Source organism: Ooceraea biroi, chromosome 11, assembly GCF_003672135.1.
Source record: "Ooceraea biroi isolate clonal line C1 chromosome 11, Obir_v5.4, whole genome shotgun sequence".
Lineage (NCBI taxonomy): Eukaryota > Metazoa > Arthropoda > Insecta > Hymenoptera > Formicidae > Ooceraea > Ooceraea biroi.
Genome location: NC_039516.1, coordinates 678,271 through 702,064, shown reverse-complemented (window position 1 = coordinate 702,064; position 23,794 = coordinate 678,271). Strand labels below are relative to the sequence as shown.

At 36.4% G+C, this 23,794-nt stretch overlaps 4 protein-coding genes across 4 annotated transcripts; 2 read left to right on the top strand and 2 right to left on the bottom strand.

Annotated features, from left to right (window-relative positions):
- Nucleotides 1-188: 188 nt before the first annotated feature.
- Nucleotides 189-6,474, bottom strand: LOC105274650 (probable ATP-dependent RNA helicase kurz). Its single transcript, XM_026973811.1, is given in 16 exon segments — nt 189-301; nt 431-528; nt 654-872; nt 1,014-1,220; nt 1,512-1,649; nt 1,730-1,922; nt 1,983-2,210; nt 2,362-2,591; nt 2,751-2,983; nt 3,055-3,208; nt 3,288-3,528; nt 3,640-4,003; nt 4,078-4,313; nt 4,942-5,257; nt 5,368-5,658; nt 5,870-6,474. Coding segments are annotated over 16 exon segments (3,357 nt in total). The 5' UTR covers nt 6,002-6,474; the 3' UTR covers nt 189-224.
- Nucleotides 6,475-6,630: 156 nt separating this feature from the next.
- LOC105274648 (tRNA (adenine(58)-N(1))-methyltransferase catalytic subunit TRMT61A) lies at nt 6,631-8,583 on the top strand. The gene is made up of 4 exons (XM_011330949.3): nt 6,631-7,222; nt 7,280-7,552; nt 7,757-7,926; nt 8,299-8,583. The coding sequence occupies exons 1-4, from the start codon at nt 6,868-6,870 to the stop codon at nt 8,440-8,442; spliced, it is 942 nt and encodes a 313-aa protein (XP_011329251.1). The 5' UTR covers nt 6,631-6,867; the 3' UTR covers nt 8,443-8,583.
- A 314-nt stretch (nt 8,584-8,897) lies between these two features.
- LOC105274652 (tubulin gamma-1 chain) lies at nt 8,898-11,581 on the bottom strand. Its single transcript, XM_011330951.3, has 8 exons — nt 11,387-11,581; nt 10,908-11,110; nt 10,672-10,818; nt 10,384-10,520; nt 10,004-10,310; nt 9,564-9,695; nt 9,265-9,447; nt 8,898-9,157 (listed from the first exon to the last, which is right to left on the bottom strand). The coding sequence occupies exons 1-8, from the start codon at nt 11,433-11,435 to the stop codon at nt 8,954-8,956; spliced, it is 1,362 nt and encodes a 453-aa protein (XP_011329253.1). The 5' UTR covers nt 11,436-11,581; the 3' UTR covers nt 8,898-8,953.
- Nucleotides 11,582-12,247: 666 nt separating this feature from the next.
- On the top strand, nt 12,248-21,537 carry LOC105274653 (proteasome activator complex subunit 4B). Its single transcript, XM_026973925.1, has 13 exons — nt 12,248-12,486; nt 12,577-12,717; nt 13,634-13,796; nt 13,882-14,280; nt 14,474-14,622; nt 14,780-15,099; nt 15,449-16,448; nt 16,662-16,932; nt 17,114-17,497; nt 17,578-18,144; nt 18,732-20,339; nt 20,439-20,660; nt 20,841-21,537. The coding sequence occupies exons 1-13, from the start codon at nt 12,248-12,250 to the stop codon at nt 20,982-20,984; spliced, it is 5,607 nt and encodes a 1,868-aa protein (XP_026829726.1). The 3' UTR covers nt 20,985-21,537.
- The last annotated feature ends 2,257 nt before the right edge of the window (nt 21,538-23,794 follow it).

Below are 23,794 nucleotides of genomic sequence, written 5' to 3'. Positions count from 1 at the left end.
GTTTGCCATCATAAGATTGGAAAAATTTCATGTCCTTTTCCAGACAATACTAGTCAAAGGTCGACGGTGATTGGACTGACTTTACTCAATAATTACTACTGTAAAAAATGGTTCAGAACTTTTTTCACTCAGTTTTTCATGAGAAATTTCATTGTGTAAATAGTGGGCACGAATTAAATAATACCTTGTATAGTAATAATGCAATATATAAATTTATTATTTATTTACAAGAGTGGCCACAAAAGTGCTACATCAGCGTGCGTGGATACAGGCAGCCACATCAGGTATTGGGACAGCAAAACTGAAATTTCACAAGTTCCACAATTTAGTCGCAAATAAACTTGTTGCCAAAATTAATTATACACGCGTAGTATTAAAGTACTATGTTATAAGAAAAAATATATTACTGCGGAAATGGAAATAAGCTTACATTTCTTATCTGAATCCCACATTTCTCGTAATTTATCCTTCGATGAGATTCCATGTGCCGCTAGCGGTTGCAATATCGCTTCAATGCGAGGTACCGACCTGAAAAAATTGCAGAATCAATTAAATCTATCAAATAAATAACATCAAATGATGTATATTATTATTATCATATAATTATATATGCAATAAAATTAACATCAAAAGGTAAATGTAACAATACTTACTTGCTCCGCAATTTGATTACGCTGCAAGGCTAACTCGCCAACAATGGTACAAATGGTTTCAGTTTAGGGCAAACTTCACCCTCCAAAAAGAAAAAAGCAAACCACTTGACGCCATTCAAGGTTAATGGATACTCTATATCTACCATTGGCAGTTTCCATCCAGCCTCTCCGAATGTGCCAGACACACGGCACATGATCTTTCCGGTTACAGGATCATATCTACAAATGAGACACACGTACATACGGAAGTCTGATTTATATTGTGGAAGAAATTAATTTTTATGAAAATTAATAGTAAAATTTATGTTGGAGAATAATATTATAAAATAACATAATCATAGTAAAGAAAAGAGAGAGTACCTTGCCGGTGAATCATTTGCAGGCTCATCAAGATTGCACAAAGTTGGTGCAAATTTTGGTAACTGTTGAGGATCTATCGCCGTGACGCCTCGCATATATATCCTTCCGTCCACCTTATGCACTTCCTGGTAGACCACCCATTCTGGCTCGGTCTGCCATAAGACACAGGAGGAATGCATAAATATTGGTTCCTTTATTTTCACTGTCCTGAAAGATAACTCGGATTAGAAATCGCTATTAACTCTTTCGTTACGGCAGTCCGCTCCAACAATATTTATAATATAATTAACAATTGAAAATCATGGAACAATAATACACAATAATTTAATAATGTAACTCGGTATGATATATATTGAAACAAGGAAACACGCACAACCGAACATCACATGCTTCGCATTGATAACGCGATTCACGTCTCTTATCGCTTCGTGGATGCCGACATTAGGAGCGAACGGGTTAATTAACTGAATAGTAGCTGAGAGAGAAGTGACATCTTACCTATAAGCATATTTCCAGGTCTTTAATTGATTCTCCATCATCTCATCAGGCGAAATTTTCTTGGCGACTTGATCCGCCATACCAGTGAGGATTATCTTGCAGAGCAATTCTGCTTCCACATCATTTGGCGGCAGCATTCTGTAATAATCCATAAGTTACACTTGTGTGTGTGTGTGTGTGTATATATATATAAAAGAATATAGATATGAGATACGTACTTGGGATCAATCGCCAGGTTTAAGTTTGGTATATTCGAATTAATTTCATTGATCAGCTGCCGTCGCAGTTTCCCGATCTCCACCAAAGTTTCATGCCTCAGGCCATTTTCATAGCAGAAAGAAGAGAATCTATCCTTAACCGATGCCGCATATTCGGCGCCTATAATGATCTTCAGCAGAAGCATCAAGTCGCCTGCAAAGACACATTGTTGACTTTTTACATCCACGAAAAATATAACATCTCGTTACATACCCATAAGTAAGCTGTACCCGTGGACAGTCAACTGATGTTGTAATTGTAGTCGTTTATATATGCGTCCTTCGGTCCCTTTTGCAAACAGCTGCCGAACGGAAAGACCCGCGACCAAACATATGATGTATTTAATCAAATCTTGTTTTTCTGACAATACCAACATCTTGCCGTATCGCGGCGCTACCGGAAATAAGGCAATCTTGCGGCCCAGCGGAGTTAGTTTTGCTTCTAAATAACAAAACGATAACTCTACGTTACTATAATTGAAAAATTCATTATTTAAATATGAGAGAATGGACAACTGTGCACCGTACAACGGATCCTACAATTTTGCCAAACTATTACTTCGCAGGAATGCTTAGGAGAACGTTTACACTACCTCGATTACCTTCCTTTTCCTTCGATGGCTCCAACGCTCCGAGTATCGTGAGTCGATCCTCAGCAGCCTGCAGCTGCATGTTATTCGGCTGCGTAGGAAACGGGAAGTTCATGACCCGATCATTACCCATCATCTTTATTTTCAGCACCAAGTCGTCCAACGGGGTCCTCTGAATCTCTGGTTGATCATACTCTTCGAATTTATTCTTAAACACTGCCGATGAGTAAAGTCTACAGGAAAGAAAGAGATATTATTAAGGGTAAAAATTTATGTTATTCAACAAGAGTGGAATAAGGTAGCAAACTGTGAAATTTCAATTTTGTTACGTCGAACGTTCTCTTTTCTATCTTTCTTTTATATAGAAAAACCGTGCTTGCAATATCAAGTACCTGTAGCAACAACCAGGTGCAGTTCTACCGGCTCTGCCAGCACGTTGTTCGGCTGCAGCTTTACTTATGTAGGAAATATCGAATGTTTGGACACCGGTCACTTTATCGTAACGTTTCATTTTATAATAACCGCTATCTATCACATATCGGATATTAGGTATCGTTAACGACGTTTCTGCGACATTCGTCGAGACAATACACAAACGACATCCTTTCGGTGGTGTCTCAAATACCTGCAATCACATATTGAAAGATCATTCATTATATTATTCGCGCATAATATTTTTGCGCATTTCGTACTTACTTTGGCTTGCTCTCGTGCGTCTAACAGAGAGTAAAGTGGCAATACCCGTAATGGTCCAGCATTTCTTATCAAGTCAACATTCTCCTCTTCATCCTCATCGAAGATGTCTTCTTGCACTGAATCCTGATGCTTACGAGTGGGAATCGCCGAATAACTAAATGAACATAAATGTTTCTTACGTACACTTCAAAGCTATTTCAGAAAGTAGAGCGATCGAACGAGAATGTACATGCTCGTCCGGATTAATGGTCAGGAGAAACACGTTACCTTCGTTTTCGATCGTTACGGCATAACGCTTCCATGGCTTTCCTTTGAAATTCATCCTTGGAATTATCTTGTTGGATCTCGTAGGCATTTTACTTTTCTCAGGATGCGCCAGATTAATTTGAAACTCGTCATCATCGCTCTCGTCATCGCTCTCCGATGGAAATGTTTCACGCAAATGATTCACGAGTGTATGTATCTCTTGCTGACCTGCAAGTCAGCAAACGAAAAATATTACGTAAATTTACTGACAACAATAATATAAAAAATATATATATATATATGTATATAATAATAAACAAAAATAAAGGAATATATTACCTGTTAAAAATATTAATATACCACCTTCCGGTAATCGAGTGTGTATCCTTACTGCCATGCGGAATGCCTCGGAGACGTAATTCTTCTTAGTCGTAATTATTTTTTGCCGACTGAAAAATTTCGTTACCGGAAACTGCCGTCCCTCGATCTTAATTACCGGTGGCTTTACCGTAAACAATCTTGCGTTTTCTACGAATTCTTGTGCCTGCAGTGTAGCTGACATGATGATCAATTTCAAGGGATCATTACATTTGTCACGTAACAGAACGATTCTTGACAGAGAACCTATTAGGATATCGGTGTGTACACTGCGTTCGTGTGCCTCGTCCACTATGATTACAGAATATTTCTTGAGCAGCGAGTCCTGTAAACGAGTAAAGAAATCGTGAGTCCCTTGTCATCAAATTATAAAGATATGACTGCGATGTCGCTACCTACTCTCGCAATTTTTCTCAGAAGGACTCCGTCAGTCATGAATTTGATCTTCGTTTTCTCGGTAACGTTTCCCCCAAAACGAATCAAATATGAAACCTCGTCCTGCGTAAGATTCATTTCTTCGGCCACGCGCTTGCTCGTTGACATCGCTGCTATTCTTCTCGGTTCAGTTATACCAATCATTCTTTCTCGAGCATACCCGGCTTCGTACAAAAATTGAGGTATTTGCGTTGTCTTTCCTACAAAGTCAAATAATTAAATGAGAAATATATTTAAAGAATCAATATTTCGCTATTACTCATTTTAATGTGCTTCATGCAAATTTGTAATTACAAAGAGACGGGTTCGAGCTCAGTTGATTACATTTTATCTCAAGCGGCATCCTCATAATCATTGAGTAACTGAAGAGACTTGATTACAGAGGATTGATCTTTCCATCTTTCCGAAAGTGGAAGTCTTTGGAAGAAGATGTAAAACCATTGGTCCGTTGTTACTCCTCCCCCTGTTACGTAGCACTTTTCGCGGAAAACAGGTATAAGATTTTACAAAGAATTTTTTAATTGTTTTCCTAACAATGCTTGCATTCTTTGGCCTTCTAGCGATAATTCTAACGATATTCACGACATGACGCATGTTTGTTTTCCCTCAATAGTTGATCACGTAGTTGTCCGATCAAAAGGGAGATCAGCGCTCGCGACCCAGAAAGATAGTATTTGGAGAATGAAATCAAGAGAAAGAAATCAACCGTCTATCTTCGTGATTACGATCTTTCTGCATCCAAATAAGTTGGAATTTCAAAGCAAGTGATACATTTAGTTAAACCTGAGCTGGTTTTTCCTACAAATATAAAGAGAAGATTTTACTTACCACTTCCTGTCTCTCCAGTTATAATAATTACTGGGTTATTATTAATTGTTTCCATAATATGCTGCTGTTTTGCACAAATAGGAAGTTTTAATCTAGCTGCCTCCATCTCTGGCTTCCTGTTTACGAAGACAGCAGGTGTGGCAATTTTAGTAGGCCGCTGCACTATTTCAACTTGCTTCTTAAGCTCCGCGGCAATGGGCACATCTGAGCTTCTTACAATTTTATTGAAGCCTTTAGTCTTACTACTCTCCTGAAGAGTAATCTTAGGGATGGCAATGTTATCAGAAACATTATCATTGCTACTATCACTGTAATTCTAAAAAAAAACCATTATTCTAAATAAATATTGTTGTCACAGTTTTATACAATTTTTGTTTATATAATAAGTTTTATAATTTCTGTTTGTAATAATTGCTTTAAACTCACTTCAAATCCAGTATTTTCAGGGGATATTTCTTCCAACTGCAGTTTGGTGCACCGAATAGACAAATCCTGTACTTTTGGCTCTCTGCACCGTTTAGCACGGTTGTTTTTTCTGCGTCGTTTTCTTGCACTCACATAATTCTTTTCTTTTTTGTCAGCTTTGTACTTCATTTCTGGCTTGTTTAATTCTTGTAAGCATAGTGTTCGATCTTTATTTTGCAAAATGGTTACACTTGTACATCGTTGCTGTTCCGAAAGACTTGTCTGTACTTTTGTTACTTGCAACGCTGCTCCCTGTCACAAAAAAGACATTATGCTAAATATTTTAATTAATAAGTTATCAATATTTAACACACAAAAGAAGATAATACGATACAGCAATTTTTATTATAGCCTCACTTTACACTGTGAAATGTGCATAAAATTTTATTGAAGTTGTTAGGAGAGTAAGTATTCTCTATCTTCATCAAAAATGTCATTAAAGAAGAATTATAAGAAAATTTACCTGATTCATAGTGGAATCATCTATTTTCACATTTTCACTAGCTCTTGCCTTCCAATTGCAACCTTTTATCTTCACCATTGTCATACAGAACTGATGCACGTGAATTACTTGAAAATAAACATGGGTAAACATTTCTGATTCAACATTAAATCTTACTAATTCACTGTTCGATGTAAGAATCCACACAACGATCTCAGCACATTAGTAAGTACCGCAAATAACTATTTCTCCGAATAAACAATATAAATACCTTTAATTCGCAACAATAATATACACGTGATATTATAATCTTGATGATGATGTTGATCTGTTAGCTTTTTAAACTATACATCAGTTTTAATTAAAAATAATATGAATATTATTAACTTTGCTCTTCTGAATTAGGGTGGCTCAATTATAAAAGTTCAAAAATAAAAAATTGAATGTAACTTGTGATGTTCGACAGTCTACAAATGGTCACGACTTACGAGTCCGCTCGCACAATACATAATACAACACTCCATGGAGTCCATGGGGCCAGTGGGCCGTCCGTGGACGGCGTGGGCCACGTACATACATACCAGAGAGCCTCAGGAGAGAGAGGGATATGAGGTCATGTGACCAGCATCGTCGCGATTGGCTGGCGGCAATATTGCGACGCCAATGCAGACCACACGTGACGTGTAGCCCATCCAATTGGCCGAAAATAGTCGAACATACTCGTCGATAACCGAAGATAACCGAAGCATTCGAACCACATGGGACGTTTTCGCATGAATCGTTTGGTTATGAATTGTTGTGATAATTTATGTTTATTTATGTGGCACCGGTAATATCCATAACTTCGAATTATAGTAAAAAAAGTTAATGATTTGATGCACATTGTATATCTATAAACAAACCAACAAATTTTTATACATGAATATTGAATATGTAAAACATAATGTCTTAAAAAGAAATAAAAATCAAAGAAATCAAGAAAGATATTAGATATAAATAAAAGTTCGATATATGTGAAAATGAGTTTCAATAAGACAAAAAAAGTTATAGAAGAAGGAGACGTTGTTATATTGTATCTGAATCCGAATAATATGCATTCGCTGGAAGTGAAGGCAAAAATTTCCAACAAGAAGGGCGAAATTGTGGACAATGTGTTTCAAACGACGTATGGTGCATTAAAGGTGATCTCCCTCGTTGGGCAAAAGTATGGCACAAAAATAGAGCTAACTCGAGGCTGGGCATATGTATTGCAACCAACACCAGAACTTTGGACGCTGACATTGCCACACAGAACACAGATTATCTATAGTCCAGACATAAGTCTCATTATACACTTGATGGAACTTAAACCAGGCAGCATAGTCATCGAAACAGGTACACAATGATATTTATTCAGATAAACGATTTTATTCCTTTTGTAATTTACTTTAGGTACTGGTAGTGGCTCCTTGTCTCATTCATTGATACGAACGATACGTCCACACGGTCATTTGTATACTTTTGACTTTCACGAACATCGTGCATCTGTTGCTGGTGTGGAATTTGAAAGGCATGGCCTGAGTGAATTTGTAACTTTGAGGGTAAAAGATATTTGTATAGAGGGATTTGGGGAAGACCTGAGGCATAAGGTTGACGCTGTTTTTCTGGATCTTCCACACCCGTGGTTAACTATAGAACATGCTACTTTTGTCTTAAAAGAAAGTGGTAAGAGTTCTCTTTATTCTGATTGATATTATTTACATAAAATATCAGTATAGTAGCAACGAGATGATAAGCGTATCATCTCACGAAAAAAAATATTTTAACATCTTCACAGAGATTCATGATTACAAAAAGTAAATTATAATGTAGATGCTACACAATGTATGTGACGTTTAATAATGCATAACAATGGCTTTCATTTAACAGGTGGAAAACTCTGCTTCTTTTCTCCTTGCATCGAGCAGGTCCAACGTACCTGTGCAAAACTGATATGCGAAGGATTCGTAGAATTAAATACATACGAATGTTTGCAAAGAGAAATGAATGTTCAATATAGATTATTGCCAGTATTAGATTTGGAGTGTTTGAAATACAAGGTTTGTATATTTTATAATAAATTTGTAACTTGTAGAGTTGCATTTAACTACATCTCAGGTGAAACCAAAAATTAAATTACTATATTTAACACTAAAAATATGGCACTGAAAAATGATAACGTTGACAAAGACAAGATCTACAAACTCAATAAAATAATCAAAATTTACAAAATGATAATTTGCAAGTATAATATTTTGTCCTTGACATTTTTTGCAAAGTGTTTTCGTATTTTTTTAATGAGATTTACCACACACGGACGGAATTTTGGTATTATTATTGGCGACATTCTAAAAGAGTATTGAATAAAAGTAACTTAAGCAGTTAATCGAATAATATACAAAACTGGAGAGTACAAAATTATTCAATTACAGCACGTGAATGACGATGTGACACAAAAAAGTGAAAAGAACAAACAAGAAGAAAAACTCCTCACAGTTACTCATGCTCATTCGTTACCCGGGCACACAGGCTTTATTACGATAGCTACTCTACCTCCTAGTTACGCACGAAAATAAACAAGAAAAGGAAAGAAGAAAACATCGAGTTGGAATAGCGTTTTTAAGATCAGAAATGGACAAGCATTACTTGTAATATGTGAAGTGTGCATTATATGTGTGACAATATTACTGTCATGTTAAATAGAAATTTTATAAGTTTAGAACCTCAAGTGTCATTTCCCTTATTTATTTCATACCGTATTTTTGCCGCAGATTAATTATTATTTGAAATTTTTTAATTAAAACTAATCTTGTTAGCTATAAAGCAAATGCATATATACAAAAATTATTAAAAATTATTAATGGAGATTGGAACACTATTAAAAAAAATTAATTGCATAAATTCTGTCGTGTAGAGAGCTTTGTGACATTTTTTCTTTATATTAATAATCATAAAATATTTTATCAATTCATTCTTGCGAAGAATTCCTTGGTTGTATTAAAAATATTAAATTATCGAACGAAATACTGTCATGTGTTTAAATTCTCTAATTCTCTAGATAAAAAAATTACCCATTTATTGAATACTTTATACGTCCATTTTGTTTGGATTCCAACTGAGATAATCGACTCGAGTCGCGGCCTGATATTCCTTTACTAAATATTCTACGACTTCTCGTGAGTTGTCTAACTCGTCAAGGTTCTCCTCGAACATTTTTTCTTTGCGGAATTGTTCCAGGAATGCTTCTCGTTTACGCAGTTTATCATATTGCTGTAAGGCTCTGTCAAATAGCTGAAATATTTATATATTTAAGTTTTGATATTAGAAAAATATATCATAAAAAAATGGTAATTTTCTGCTGTTCCAAATGAGAAAATCCTCTTAAAGTCGACACTTACCGACGATATGTTTGTATGATTGGCCAACATCAAACCGGATACACGATGTGTGCTTTGTATATACGGGGATTTCCTTGAAAGAGCCACTTGTATACTTGCAGGACCCCAAGGAATGAATTGTGCGAGTTTTCGCTCCCTAATTCTTTGCAAGGATTTGTGCACTTGTGTCGGATCCACTTCACCCTATTAAAAATATTATTATCGATCTTTTGTTGTATGTTTCATAATTTATATATGTCTGATCTTTGAATAAATTTCAAGAATTATACATATACCAGATATATTTTTTAAAAAAGTACCTGAATTATATTTAAAATAGATATATAACAATGAGATGCATTTCTGTCTAATGCTGTAGAAACCATCATATTTTTTGGTTGTAACAATCGCCGCATTACATCCAGAACAGATGTTTTTCTCACAGATGCACCCTGTTTTCACATATACGAAAAACAATGATATATATAAATATAATATAATAAATATGTATATATAAATTATAATTATTAGTGTAATTATTTGCATCTAATATCTAATAAAGAGAAGCGTGTATTATTCAGAGTGTAATTTTCAAGACTATAAAATATGATAACGGAATATTAATAGAATTAACGATAACAGAAATTGCTGGAAGAATGACATCAACTATTATAAGAATATTTATATTTGTTTTTATTCTTTTAATGTACGAAACTTCATTTCTTACTCATATAAAATATTCATGTAAAAAAATAATTACCTCTTGATCCGTTGTAAGTGGCGTGTATCCAGTCATCAGAAAATGTAGACGAGGAGTCGGTATGAGCGGCGCGATCAAACCAACTAGATCATTATTCATGTACGAAGGATATCGCAGAGTGGTTGTGCTAACGGACATTATCGTCGACACGAGTTTATTAATTTGCGTGAAGCTGGGATTCTGAATGTGTAATCTGTCCGAGGCAATTCTATTCAAAGCAGTATTATCTAAAACTACAACGCAGTCTGCACATTCTGTCAATCTCTTCAGTGTTAGCAACGAATTGTACGGCTGCACTACAACGTCACTGCAACAAAAGAATGCAAACACATCATGTCAATCAATATTAGATATGGTTCCTTATGAAATAGACATGTTACCTTATCTCATCTTGATTCGGAAAGACGCTGTAAGTCTCGATTAATTTCTTTGGAAATCTATCGGCAAGGGATTCCAACATGAAGGATCCCATACCAGAACCCGTACCTCCTGCTATGGAATGGCACAAGACAAAACCCTGCAAATTTAATGATACCTCAAAATCGTGCAACGACATAAGAGGAGACCAATGACGATTCAGTTTTTTTTTGTTAGACTTATCGAATATTGAATTAGAATCATACATAAATTACTAGTGAAACGTGAAAATGAACATGATATGTTTATACCTCCAAACTGTCACTGCCATCAGCTTCTCTGTCCAGTATATCAAATATCTCCTCCTGCAATTTCTCACCTTGATGATATCCTGATGCCCAATTGTTTCCAGCACCACCGCCATGTTTTGATAAGTAAATATTTTCTGGATTGTACAGCTTGTAATGAGCACAATAAAAATTTATTTGATTTTGTTCAAAGCTCCATAGAGATAAATCAATTTCTTATAAAAGTAACAATATATTACTTTGGAGTATGGAGAATTCATGATGGTATGGATTACTCTAGGTTCTAAGTCCAGTAATACAGCTCGTGGTATGTAGTGTTCATCATCTGATTGATAAAAGAAAACATCCTTCCTGTCGGTTCCTTCTGTCGCGTAATCCTCCAAAATACCCTCTGGGCTAATTCCATGCTCCGCACATAATCTCTTCCAGAATTCAAATCCAACTAAAGATATATTAATAGAATATATTTAAATGATTGTGTGATACGAGGTTTCAAATTTGCATTTAAAGTAACATGATTTTTGGGCTCCCTGATTCTAGGATTCAGGGTTTTATTAAATAAAATTTTTATGGTTCAAAGAAATATAAAAACCATAAAACTTAACTAATACTATTTTTGTTTTTCTTCAAAAATTCAAACGTAAACGTTTTGAGTAAAATCACAAAAAACATATAATGACCAAAGGAATAAACATGTATAATGAAAAATGACATGTACTTTGATTGCCGCACTGGCCGAGCTGCAGGGTTATCATTTCACACGGCATTTTCGTACTCAAGCGAATTGTCACTTGTTGAGAAATCAAGAACTTTACTTTAGCTTATTTTGTGAGAAGAACAACCAATTGACACTTTAAACACACGATAACATCGCAGAAACCATAGACATAGTAAGAATAGACCGAGCGTGTTCTCAACTTGGCAGTGAATCACAGGTAGAAAAAGAGAGAAAGCAGGCGAATGATTGCTCTCTCTCTCTAAAGAAAGAAGAGTGAGGGTAAGAGCGGAGAGTGGGGAAGACGCGAACAGAGAGAGAAAGAGATCCTCCACCTACTTTCCGTCCTTTTCTAGCTGTGCTTCACGTTTTGCGCTTCACGCTCGGTCTATTCTTATTATGTCTATGGCAGAAACAATTACGCCATGTTGATATTACTGTTTGGAATAAAGGCGCGACACCATTCGCATGAAATTATATGGACGTAGCAAGTGCTGCCAACTTAAGCAAGAGTTCGAATCCTATATAAGACCCTATGGTAAAGTATAATTAGTTACATTCTCATTGTAGATCTCACTTCACGCATATCTCCCTATGAATAACCGCCTTTAGAGCAAGAACGAGCGAACGTAAGCAACATATCAAGCTTCATGGCGACAGTTCTACCTGCATCTTTTGTCAATTCAGTTCAATTCGATTTAAACATGGCTCCTTAGATGACTTCGAAACATGACTCGATAAAAATGAATGAGAATAAGCAAGTTGTTGCTGAATCAACTACGCGTACAATATCGCATTGTCTGAGACGTCTTGCTGGCCGGAGCTAATCTGTTCTTGCTGCTGTGCGAAATACATATAGTGATCATGTGTGACGAGAACGATCGTGATACAAAGGATAATCGGACGATGCTATTATTAACCAAGTCAAATCTGGGCTTTCGCCCGCAAAAGGAGCTGATTTACAATAAATTGCTACCTTACACGGACGAGCTTGATGCCGAGTCACGAATATGGCTCACCGAGATCAAGGCAAACCTGGGACGCGCGGTCATGCTGCGCGAATTAAAACCAGGTTGCATCTACTGGGTGAACATGTTAAATGTGTGGGTAACGGTTATTCCATTTTTTAATGCGGAATTTCCTACGACGTTTTGCGTCAACCTGTTAACCTGTTGAAATAAATCTTCCTTTAGGTATATAGAGCTATATGGAATGAAGTTCAGTAAAGAAGATCATATCGCATTTGTGAAGTTGATGTACGAGCTCATTACCATACCAAATTTAAATCTAGAACTAGTCAACAAATTTGGCACTACGCTGGTCTTACTGCTCAAGTAAGTAAAATGTTGTTGATTAAATCTGTACGTTAGTTTTTGAAAACATATCTAAATGAGTTCAAGAAAGCTTTGTTTTCTTGATAAAAGATAAAATTTTAATTTTGTATTACAAGTTATGATCATATACGTGACCTATTTTATAAGAAAATGAGCGTGATTTGGACAGATGGTTTGCAAAGATTCTGAGTGTAGACATCATAAATTGTATTAATTATATAATAGATATTTCACTTCTTGCATAAGAGAAAATATTGAGTTGTAACAAAAGTTCATAGCATTATTTTAATGAAATTCCAAGACAAAAGTATTATACAGGATGTCTTATAACTCTGTTACCGCTGGTTAATGGTGTATAATTTGGACTTGGCTGAGTTGAAAAGTCCTGTACCATTTTGTGATTTTTGCAATAATAACTGAGTTAATAAATAACTCCATCCCCACCGAATGCTACAAAGCACACTTTCTGGCGTCACTGTCTCCATCATGCCTCACCGTGCCCTCCTACCAACAGCTCGCTGCATGAGCCGTGCTCTCATACATTGATATCAATCGTTAATAACTCTGTATATATATTCATAAATATATTCTCAGACAGCACAAAAGTCCAAAAGATTGCAAAGATATCTTTTGGATTTTTTGTACTGAGATTTATTTCACTACATGTGCACTTTGTAATAGCTTCATGATTTTCTCATCTTTTTTTCATAAAAAAAATTAAACATGTTATGAACTTTTGTTACAAACCAATACAATTGGTATCTTATTGATTTTTTTATTTCGATCATGTTATACATATTGAAACTTTGAACTTGTGACTTAAAGACTTAATCTCTTGCTGCTGCAAAATAACTATCTTGTTGGAATAGGACTTATATTTGACATATTTTATCTGTGTAATATATTTCTTTCTTAGGAAAAAAGGATTAATTAGCCCTACTGAATTAGAACTTCCATGGAGACCTTTATACGATATTATGCATCCATTAAGAAAGAATTCAGTAGGAATCTACCGTTATCCTTCATGGTTGAAAAATATACTACATTGTGTGATTCGTTCTGTAAAGAATTATTTTCCCGTAAGAATTACTTTTTTCAAGAAAAAGGGACATTCCCGGATTCAGTGTGTGACTAATTTTCTATTTAACGATGTTGTTGCAACAGTTAAACGCCACGCAAGAAATATTAGATGAACTAAGACCAACATTCTGTCCTCTCGATGGATTGACAATGTGTACAAGTCTCCAGACTTTAGAGTGTTTTCTACCATTGCAACTACCCCCCGAGCATCATTCCATCGGACATCAGCTCTGGTTCGACGAGTTCATGACTATGTGGAAAGTGTGTCACAATGGGCCGCAATGGGAAAACGACATGATGTGGTTAATGGCGAGATTGGCAAATTATAACATCGGCTATATCGACTGGGAACCACATCTTCCCTTGATGTTTACTAGATTTATAAGGTGCCTGAATCTGCCAGTAACATATAAACAGACACAAAACAACAAGAACCATAAAATAGATTCAGTACCAATAGCAATCTGGATAGTAGCAGTTTTGGTAAGATCACGTGACATTTCAGTGTAATAATGACAAACATTGGAACGTAACAATCGAATAACGAAATAATGATTCATGTTTTTGGAAAAAAAAGAACAAGTCCTGAATAGATACTATTTCAAAACGAGATATATTGTATGGATAAACAAACAGAAAACATAAATGAAAAGAAAGATATACCTTTATCTTGTAGGGAAACAACTCAAGCGCACATATGTACTTGGAAAAGTTTTTAAAGACTATAGAGACGTATTTTTATCCAGCCAATTTTGGACGATGGATGGGAAAGTTGAAGGAACTCCTTATTAAACTTCCATATTATTTCATCTTACGCTTACACAAGTATGTGTTGTATATCTTGTAATTATAATTTATATTATTTACATTTATTTAAATATAATTATAATTTCTTTTATATTATTTTGGCAAGAATAGCGTAAGCGTATGTTTTAGCATTGCAGCATTCAATTAACATACATATTTGTTTGCACAATTTTAGAGAAAGATACGCTAAACAAACTTGGGAAACTCAAATTCCTAACAATTACAAATTAACTGATAGTGACGTTGATGCCTTTGTTAAGAGTATGGTGCCAGTAGCTATGACAGCTATGTTCAGTAAATTTGGCGTAAACGATGCCTGCTATGCTTTACAATATCTTGCAACTATGAGACCAAATTTGGTAATACCGGATATGTTAGAACGGATGTATTCCACATTCGATTCCGTGACCGAACCGCATAAACTTACGGCCTCAATGATTTGTATGGTAGCTGTCGCCAGGCCGATGGTGCAAGGTTCTCGAAATGTAAACAAAGGTATGTGTGTTGTCTTATTTTTAACTGTATCATCAGTGCGTCATAAAAACATTCGATCTGAAGAAGGTGCCATCTAGAAAACATCTTTAAGGTGCTATTTCATGCTGACGCTCGACGCTCAGTTTTAGCGTCAAAACAGGTCATGTGATCAAAATGAACGCTGGATAACTGAAAATTAGAATTGTGAAATATTTTTATCGAGAATCTTATATCTTTTTTTCGAATATTCTACTTCAGATAATATCATAACATTTATAAAATCATTGATGTAAACGTTGACATATTAAGAATGATTTCTAGATACTGCAGATACTTGTTTATTTAACTTGTATCTTTGTCTCTCTCACAGATTACACCTACCCAGAAGGACCAACACACGTACTGCCATTGCTGTTCTCCTCTTTACCAGGGATCGATCCGAACGACGTTGGAAAATGTTTCGCCACGTTCCGTTTTATTTCCGTTTACACTACATTGATTCCGATCGTGGATTCCTCCAGATCGACCGCTGATATGACCGAGGAGGACAGGATTATTTGCGAGGCGACGTCGCGCTTCGAGGACTTCGTACTGCAATTTCTGGACAGAGTGTTCATGTTTATAGATTCGAGCTCGTTGGAGAACGTGCGTCTCGAGAGCCGCGGTGGTGATTTAAAGAGCAAATTGGAGTCGATCGCGGAGACGGCACTCGCCGGTGTATGCACCACCCTTTTGATGGAGACGAGCGATGCGATTTTTAAGAGCGCTCTTCACAAGCTACGCACGTACATGACGGAGCGAATCCTCGAGACCAAAGTCGCAGGCCAGCTGGCGGCAGTCGTGTGCAAGAGCTTCTCTCGTTTCAACGGACACGATACTCTGCGTGCACTAGTACCCGTGCTTGCGCAAACAATTTTATCACTGATCAACGACGGAGAGGACGTGCTGAAGGAAGAAAACTTGGATCATCGTATTCTACACGCCATGCTCATATTGTCTGCGGTTGTCGATACGCCTGGCAACAACCTGTTACCGCATCTGGACACGCTGTTGCAAGTCCTCGATCACGTTTTGCTTATGAGATCGACAGATGGAAACAAATTGGCTTGCCATTTGTTAAAGGGTATCTTATGCTCACTGTCGACTACCACTCCGTGCCAGTACACGTCCAACAAAAGAGACTACAACGATTCTGACTATCCTTACATTAAAGACTGGGGTCAGAGTGTAGACATCGATAACTTCCACATTAAGTGGTATATTCCTGGTGAAGAAGAGATCGCCGCTATACAACGAATATTGTCGAGATACTTAACGACTCATGTTGATAAGCTCAAAGAATATTGCAAAGATTCCAGTACGTTAACTAGGTAAGTTTACGCGACTTCTTTATCATAATAATCATCTTTACGGAAATTATATTTTAAAAAATCGAGTACATAACAAAAGTATAGACATGTGCGATTTTTATTACTACTGCTGCTATTAGATAATTCAGCTTATAGTAATGAGAGAAGTGTCTGTAAGATGTATATTGATCATATCTTTATGTGCAAAATAATATGTATGCAAAATTGATATAGGGAAGAACTGCTTGCAAATCTGAATATCGTATGCAGCATCATTAGAGGCGCCGAGTCTGTCCTACCAGTATGGACAGAACCTCCCCTCGAAGTAAAATCTTCCTTAGGGTGGAACACGCTTCCAATGCTTATAAATGGAGTAAAGGAACATGTTACGATGCCTGATGGAAGCAACGTTAGGCACTATCTTGTCGGGGTTATGAGTGAAGTCCAACGGGTGATGCTTGAGAACGCGGAGGACAATACGAAGAGTTTCTTTATATTAATACTGGTGTGTATATATATTTACTAATTTCTCTCTCTCTCTCTCTCTCTCTCTTTTGTGAACAAACAAACACAGATATATGGATTCAATTTTAATTTATTATTAATATATAGATTTCTTCACATAATACATGCACAGATTTAACGTTTATTATGTTATATTTTTAACAATATTTTTCTTATTTCAGATATGGGCCAGTTTGTTACTGGGAAAAATACGATTATGCGTATCGCACGATGGACGACGTAAGAATTTTCAAGTCGCTAAAAGAATGTTCGAAGATAAATTAGTGGGAAACAAGAGCCGCATGGGTCCAATAATATTGGAGCGCTGTGATATTCAGCACGAACTTCGGTCACTTGCGCAACCGGTTGCTCTAACGGAAACTCATAAACGAATAATTTTGGAATTGTTCACGTTGGCCATAAACAGATATGCGGACGTGCGTTCGAAAGCTCAATCCAGCCTTTTCTCCGTCTTCAAAAATTTCCCATACTCCTATACATTTATAATTCCTCGTCTTATCAATATTTTAGCTAAAGATACTGAAAAGCATCACGATGCGTACAAGGTAATGATGGTGTGCGACATTAAAGATAATCATTCTCTAAAAGTATTGGTATTACATTTTGAAATTATTCAAAACAACAGGGTATACTCTACATGTTGCTTGGACCACAACACGTTTCTATTATTACGGAAACAGATTGGAGCATATTGAGATCGTTGTGGCCGGCTATCGTACTTTCCAAACCATCCGAGAAACTCTCTGTAATTCGACTGAAAGAGAACATTGTAGATACTATAAACAAGTGCTTCTATACGAATACAATCAAGCTTGAAATACCGGACAAATGCCTGACAGCTGCGCGCACATTGTGGGAACACTTTCCGCAACCGGCGTTGCCACAGCCTAGCGAAAATGAGATAGAAAACGGATTGCAGACTTCCAGGCAACTCAATGAATCTAATTTGACCGCGTATGTCGGGCTGCTTGACGAGCTCTTACGTTGCATACTCGAGGAATCGCTTCACTGGCGACACAAATTAATGGCGATGAGCTTTATACGAGACTTGGTCCATCCGGATCAAGTCTACTCTGCAAGAATAGTGCGTTACTTCTTGGAAGCGCTTATACACGATTCCTTAGAGGAGAGAAAGATCGCTATTAGGATAGTGGTATTTATGCTGAAACAACAAAAGCGAAAACACCCAAAGGTAGAATTTTTATTGAGCAATGAATATTATTCGATATTGTTGTTTTGTACAATAAATGTTGATTTATAAGTTTCTTGTTAATATCTGATTATATACATATTTTTTCGTCATTTAAGGATTTATATTTTGAGATAATAATGAATTAAACAATGTGAAAGTACTTATAAGCTTTTCCGTAATTCTTACATTTTTTTATTTTTAGTTATCTTGTTAAACATTTATGCATTGCCATTTTCAAAAAAACAAAATTTTCTTTCTCAGTTTAAAACTATGATTTTTTTATATATTTTGTAGTACGTTAATAATAGAAAAGAAATTGATTATATTCTAAAATTCTAATAAATTATACTATGTTCTTTAATAAAATATAATATAATTAATCTTTAATTCATGATTTCTAATGGACATAAAATTTCAAAAATATAAAAAATTTCAATCACTTTCCAATATAATAAAAAAATAAAAAATTTAGCTTGAAATAACGCTACTTCAGCATTAATTTCAGAATAAAATTAAATCTCTTCTTATTTTTATATAGATTATAGACTGTTATATAGTTTGTACATGTATGAAACATCTGTTTAAAGGTGACGATTGATATACACAGCCTACCTAACAACAAGAACATGTTAGACGAAGAGAAACAATTGCGAGATGTCATACCCGGGATAAGAGCTGATAATTCGTGGCTTCAGTACAATTATGAAACTCGTCCACTGACCGCTAAACAATGGGATGAATCTAGATATGTTCACCAGCCATATGTAGGCTATTACGCTTGGCCGAAAACTTTAAAAGTATATGCTCCTTCATCCCAACAACCTTGTCTCGATCCAACAGTGCGCAAGCTGACGGATTGCGAGAGAGAGGTCGATCTCTTCTTCAACGATCCGCAGAATATAGAGAAGCTGATAAGTTACTTTAGCTTGGAGGAGAAAAAGGGCAAGGACAAATTCAACGCATTTAGATGCTTCTTATTCAAGGGTCTTTTTCGCAATCACGGAATTGTCCACTTGAAACACTTTTTGCCACACTTGCAGAGACTCGTGGCGGACAAACAAGAGAGCAGCCAACGGTGCGCTGCGGAGATTACGGCCGGGATCATCAGGGGCGCGAAACATTGGCCGTTTCAAATGACCTGCGATTTGTGGCAGGCGTTGTTGCCCATTGTAAGAACCGCGATCGCGAACCTAACGGAAGAGACTATCGTGGATTGGGGTATATGCTTCGCGACGGCGCAGCAACGCCGAGATCCAAATAGGCATCACTGGTTGCTGGAGTGCCTAATGGAGGAGCCGCCCTCCAAAGATTCAGAATCCTCGTTCGTCGAGTGTGGCCGATTATACGTGTTGCAAGGCGCCTTGAACCAGCAGTCGTGGCGAGTCACGGAATTGCTGCAACGTTTACTGGTACGCCTCGAGGACAGATTATTGACGAATCCGTTTCAGAATGTAAGAGAGCGCCTGGGATCGGTATTAGTCACCGTGTTTGACGCCGATCTCAGATTTCCACGCAGTTCGCCCGATACCGCCACTCCGCGAATGCGGGCTCTTGTCGATAAGGTTGTACCGTTATTGGAGCAACTTATAGTGGATGATGATGCGACTAAGATGCAACTAAATGTAGCTAAAATAAGTCTGGATAAAGAGCAAGGCTCACCGGAAAAGGCGACTAACGCTCCACTTCATGACGAACTTGAGGAAGTATCAAAGACAGAAGAAAAAGAAGTGCCTAAGAGGTTGCTCAAAACTGTTTGCAAGTGGATCATAGGTAGTCTGTCTCGCTCACAGTACGCTGCAACGGCAGCATTTTACCAAGTATTCCCGATCATATGTCAATTAGAGAGTTCAATTAGAGAAGCGGATGAGGAGCTGAATAAATCGTGTTTGTGCACTTTGGCGACTCTTGCGCAAGCGTTCACGGTGCCGGAAGACATGCCAGTGGCGTTGACCGCGGTGAAAAGGATGTCGGAACATTCGTCGTGGTCCGCGAAATTCACTAGCCTTGAGTTCCTTCAAGTATTAGTCTTTCACAATATGGGCATATTTCTCAGTAACGTCTCGTGGATCGATTGCGTGAAAAACGTTGTTCTGTGCTTACTAGAGGACGACCGTCTGGAAGTTAGGGAGAAAGCTAGCCAAGTACTCGGTGGATTGTTGCATTGCAGATTTATCACGAACCAAGAAAAATTATTAGTAAGTAGCTTTGAAAATTTGATTGACAGTAGACTTATTCCATTATGCTCCTCTCCTCCTCGTGCTTTTAGACTAAAATGTTCACCTTTGTATTTCTAGGAGGAATTCAAGAGGAAGGCGAGAACGCGATTATACAAGAAGAATAGCTCCAGTGACGAGAAAACTTCGAGAAACATGAAGCTCGATGCGATACGTTTATGTCACGCCGGTGTACTCGGACTGTGTGCTTTCATACGTGCTCACCCGTACGATGTGCCTAAATACGTGCCTCCGATCTTCGAGCATCTCGGTCTTCACATGAACGATCCGCAACCGATACCAGTAATATATTTTTTTTCCTCTTGATATATATTCATTTAATGTTACATTTTGCATTATAATACTATTCATTACATAATATGTTATTATAATGTTATTGTGTGTAACTATAAAAATGGTATTCATTATATAATTATTAAAACGAGTGTAGTCAATATTTTCGAATATTCATTGTTATTGCAGATGACAATAAGAAAGACTCTGAGCGATTTCAAACGGACGCATTACGATGGCTGGACCGGTATGAATGGTCATGCACAGCACTTCACGGAAGAACAGTTAGCCGTCTTGCAGGATTTAACGGTTCCGCCAAACCATTACGCTTGATCGGGAATTAAATTTTATGGTAAACAAAATAATTGTTGCAATACTATGAATACTATATGTTCGAATGCACAGTATCTAAAAATACTGTATATTCGCAAGTACTGTATATCGCAAATATCGCGAAGCAGTATTATATACAATTATAACTGTGTATGATATTGTGTATCATACTGCATAATTAATATAGTTATAATATTAATTGTAATAAAAATTATGTTCAATAAGAATGCAGTGTGCTCATTAAAAATGGAATGATGCTCGAGCCATCATTCAATTTTTATAAAAACTCTGCACATAATACACACAGAGAAATGAGAAAATATTACACAATTAAATTTAAAATCATAACATTTGCTACGTATTTGTCAATATTATCATTATTGTTGATTATAGAAATTTGTCATTTTAATTACAAATATATAAAACAACCAGCATTCAATAAAGTGCAGAACTAAGATTTATGGATATAGGATAATTCAAGTTTTATATAGAACTTTAATACAGATATTAAATGGAAGAAATTAATTTTGGTAAATATATAACTTGAGTTTTTACCTCCTTGATTTTTAATTTTCGATGTTCAATGCAGGGCTGAGGTCCGAAATGCGCTCACAGTGCTGAAAAGCTATAGTATACGTGACATAAACTATAGCTTTTCAGCACTGTAAGCGCATTTCGGACCGCAGCCTAAGTAGACTGATAGTCTTTTGAGCGTAAGAAAAGATTTGAAGAATTAAATATGTCGCTCCAATTCGCGAAAAGAAACTAATAAGTCATTAAAATTGTCGATTTACGAAATTAAAAGCTCTATCATACTAATTTTACAATTAGTATAATTACGCGTACGTCGTATTATGTTAAGTACAATTTTGCACTTCCATGTACAATAAAATTTCCATATCGGGGTGTGCTTCACAGTGAAGTAAAATTCGTAATGACGAGTTACATATAAAAATCCGTACTATTTTCCGTATTATTTTTTTAATGGAAAATGAAAAGTTATATATAGGAGAACTTTGAACGAGAGACCATATTGTTTAATTTAGATACACTCAAGATGACAACGGTCGATATAGTAGATATAGAGTACTTACAATGCTAATTTGTAAGTACAGAGTACTTACAAGGTTTTTAGGATTGGACATACAAATTCCCTTGTAATAAACTGTATTGGGCTTCCACGTTTCCAGTTTCTTGAATAAGCGCGCGATTTCTCTACATTTCGATTCGTGACGCCATTGTGTGCTCTTGCTAACTTCAACCAATCAAAAAAGGTGTAGGTCTAGGTGATGGCCAGGGAGCGTCTCGTTTGCCTACAGTGCAATTGCGTATGTACAATGGCGCACTAGGCCAATCAAAGTAGAGAGGGTCAAGGGAGAGTGTGGCCGATGTAGGGACTCATCGCTGATTGGCTCCGCCATATTGAGAACACTTCCGCTATTTTCATATATATAGATATACATTTGTATGTGCGCAATGGTTCTCTATGCTATTTGACAGGTAAATATTCGGTTCAATCTATTTAATATTAATGAAATATTAGAAAATTGTTTACTAAAATACAAACAAATAAAAGGTTAACTATAAAAGTAAACATAACTTTTATGAAATGGTATTTTATATTATTTTGACAGATGAGAAGAGATATAAAGTGAAGCAATTCTACATATTAGAAAGATGCCGGGTTGTGCAATAAGAGGATAAATTATAATCTGTTTCAGATTACCTTGTGTTATTTGTATTTGTTGGAAAATATATGTAGCATATTTTAAATAAAATTTCTAAAATAAATAATAAATTGCAAAATATAATCTTTTCATCACTACAGATTCCTTCCAAATAATAAAAGCATCATTAGAGAATCTGTAGTATTGACACATTGTCTATATTTAAAGAGATACGTGACGATTTATTTCATTATGGACACGATTCGATGGATAAAGATCATGAATATTCTATTCAACGATTTTCTCTAATATTTGCAGACTAAGTATTAACATGTATAATATTTACTCTTTAGTAGAATGTTACTGACACGATTATATTACTTCTTTACATGACATTTTGCATTCTTTCGCATTTACAATACGTACTTATACGCTTTCGAAAGTCGCGCTTAAGTCAACCTCATTGTGCTCAACATGGCGGTTTCCGGCTTATTGGCCACACTCTCCAAGGGAGAGCACTTTGATTAGAGAGGGTCAAGACCCTCTCTAATCAAAGTGCTTAGTTAGATTGGGTTAGGTTCATAGACGTATATTATATTATACGTCTATGGTTAGGTTACATTTGACTGATTTTATTGGTCTAGTGCGCCATGTGCGCGATTGCACTGTGGGCAATTGATAAAACCCCTGCACAATAGGCAATAGCGATAGTGAAAGCACAGTAATAGAAATAGAGAATTCCAATACTAGAAAATGCATATGCCAATGCAGAATGGAAAACGAAACAGGCAATGGCCGCATTTCAGCAGACTCAACAGTTGGACAACATTACTAGATTTTCCGCTGGCACTCGATGTTGATTTGTTGGTTCTAAAAGTTCGAACCAATTATATTCGATTTTGCCTATCGCTATCGCTATTGCCTATTGGGCAAGGGCCTATACCTTCCCGATGATCAGACATTGAAGTGATTGAAGTGATTCTGTCTTTATTGCTCACTGAATATTGAATAAAGATAGAATGACGCCGCGAGCGTTGGGAGCGTCAAGTGGAACGCATATGTCCACGTTTGAGCGTTACAGTTAAAACGCGAGCGTGACCGCTCTCAGGCTTCTCTCTGATCAGACTGTCTTCTAGGGACTAT

Bases quoted from the DNA above. Each gene is read 5' to 3' on its own strand.
- LOC105274648 (XM_011330949.3), top strand. From the start codon at position 6,868: ATGAGTTTCAATAAGACAAAAAAAGTTATAGAAGAAGGAGACGTTGTT. The intron at 7,223-7,279 runs GTACACAATGAT...AATTTACTTTAG, and splicing joins CAGCATAGTCATCGAAACAG to GTACTGGTAGTGGCTCCTTG. The intron at 7,553-7,756 runs GTAAGAGTTCTC...TTCATTTAACAG, and splicing joins TTTTGTCTTAAAAGAAAGTG to GTGGAAAACTCTGCTTCTTT.
- LOC105274652 (XM_011330951.3), bottom strand. From the start codon at position 11,435: ATGCCGTGTGAAATGATAACCCTGCAGCTCGGCCAGTGCGGCAATCAA. The intron at 10,311-10,383 runs GTAACATGTCTA...CTTTTGTTGCAG, and splicing joins CCGAATCAAGATGAGATAAG to TGACGTTGTAGTGCAGCCGT. The intron at 9,448-9,563 runs GTACTTTTTTAA...TATTTTTAATAG, and splicing joins CTATTTTAAATATAATTCAG to GGTGAAGTGGATCCGACACA.
- LOC105274653 (XM_026973925.1), top strand. From the start codon at position 12,248: ATGTGTGACGAGAACGATCGTGATACAAAGGATAATCGGACGATGCTA. The intron at 14,281-14,473 runs GTAAGATCACGT...TTTATCTTGTAG, and splicing joins TCTGGATAGTAGCAGTTTTG to GGAAACAACTCAAGCGCACA. The intron at 16,449-16,661 runs GTAAGTTTACGC...AAATTGATATAG, and splicing joins GATTCCAGTACGTTAACTAG to GGAAGAACTGCTTGCAAATC.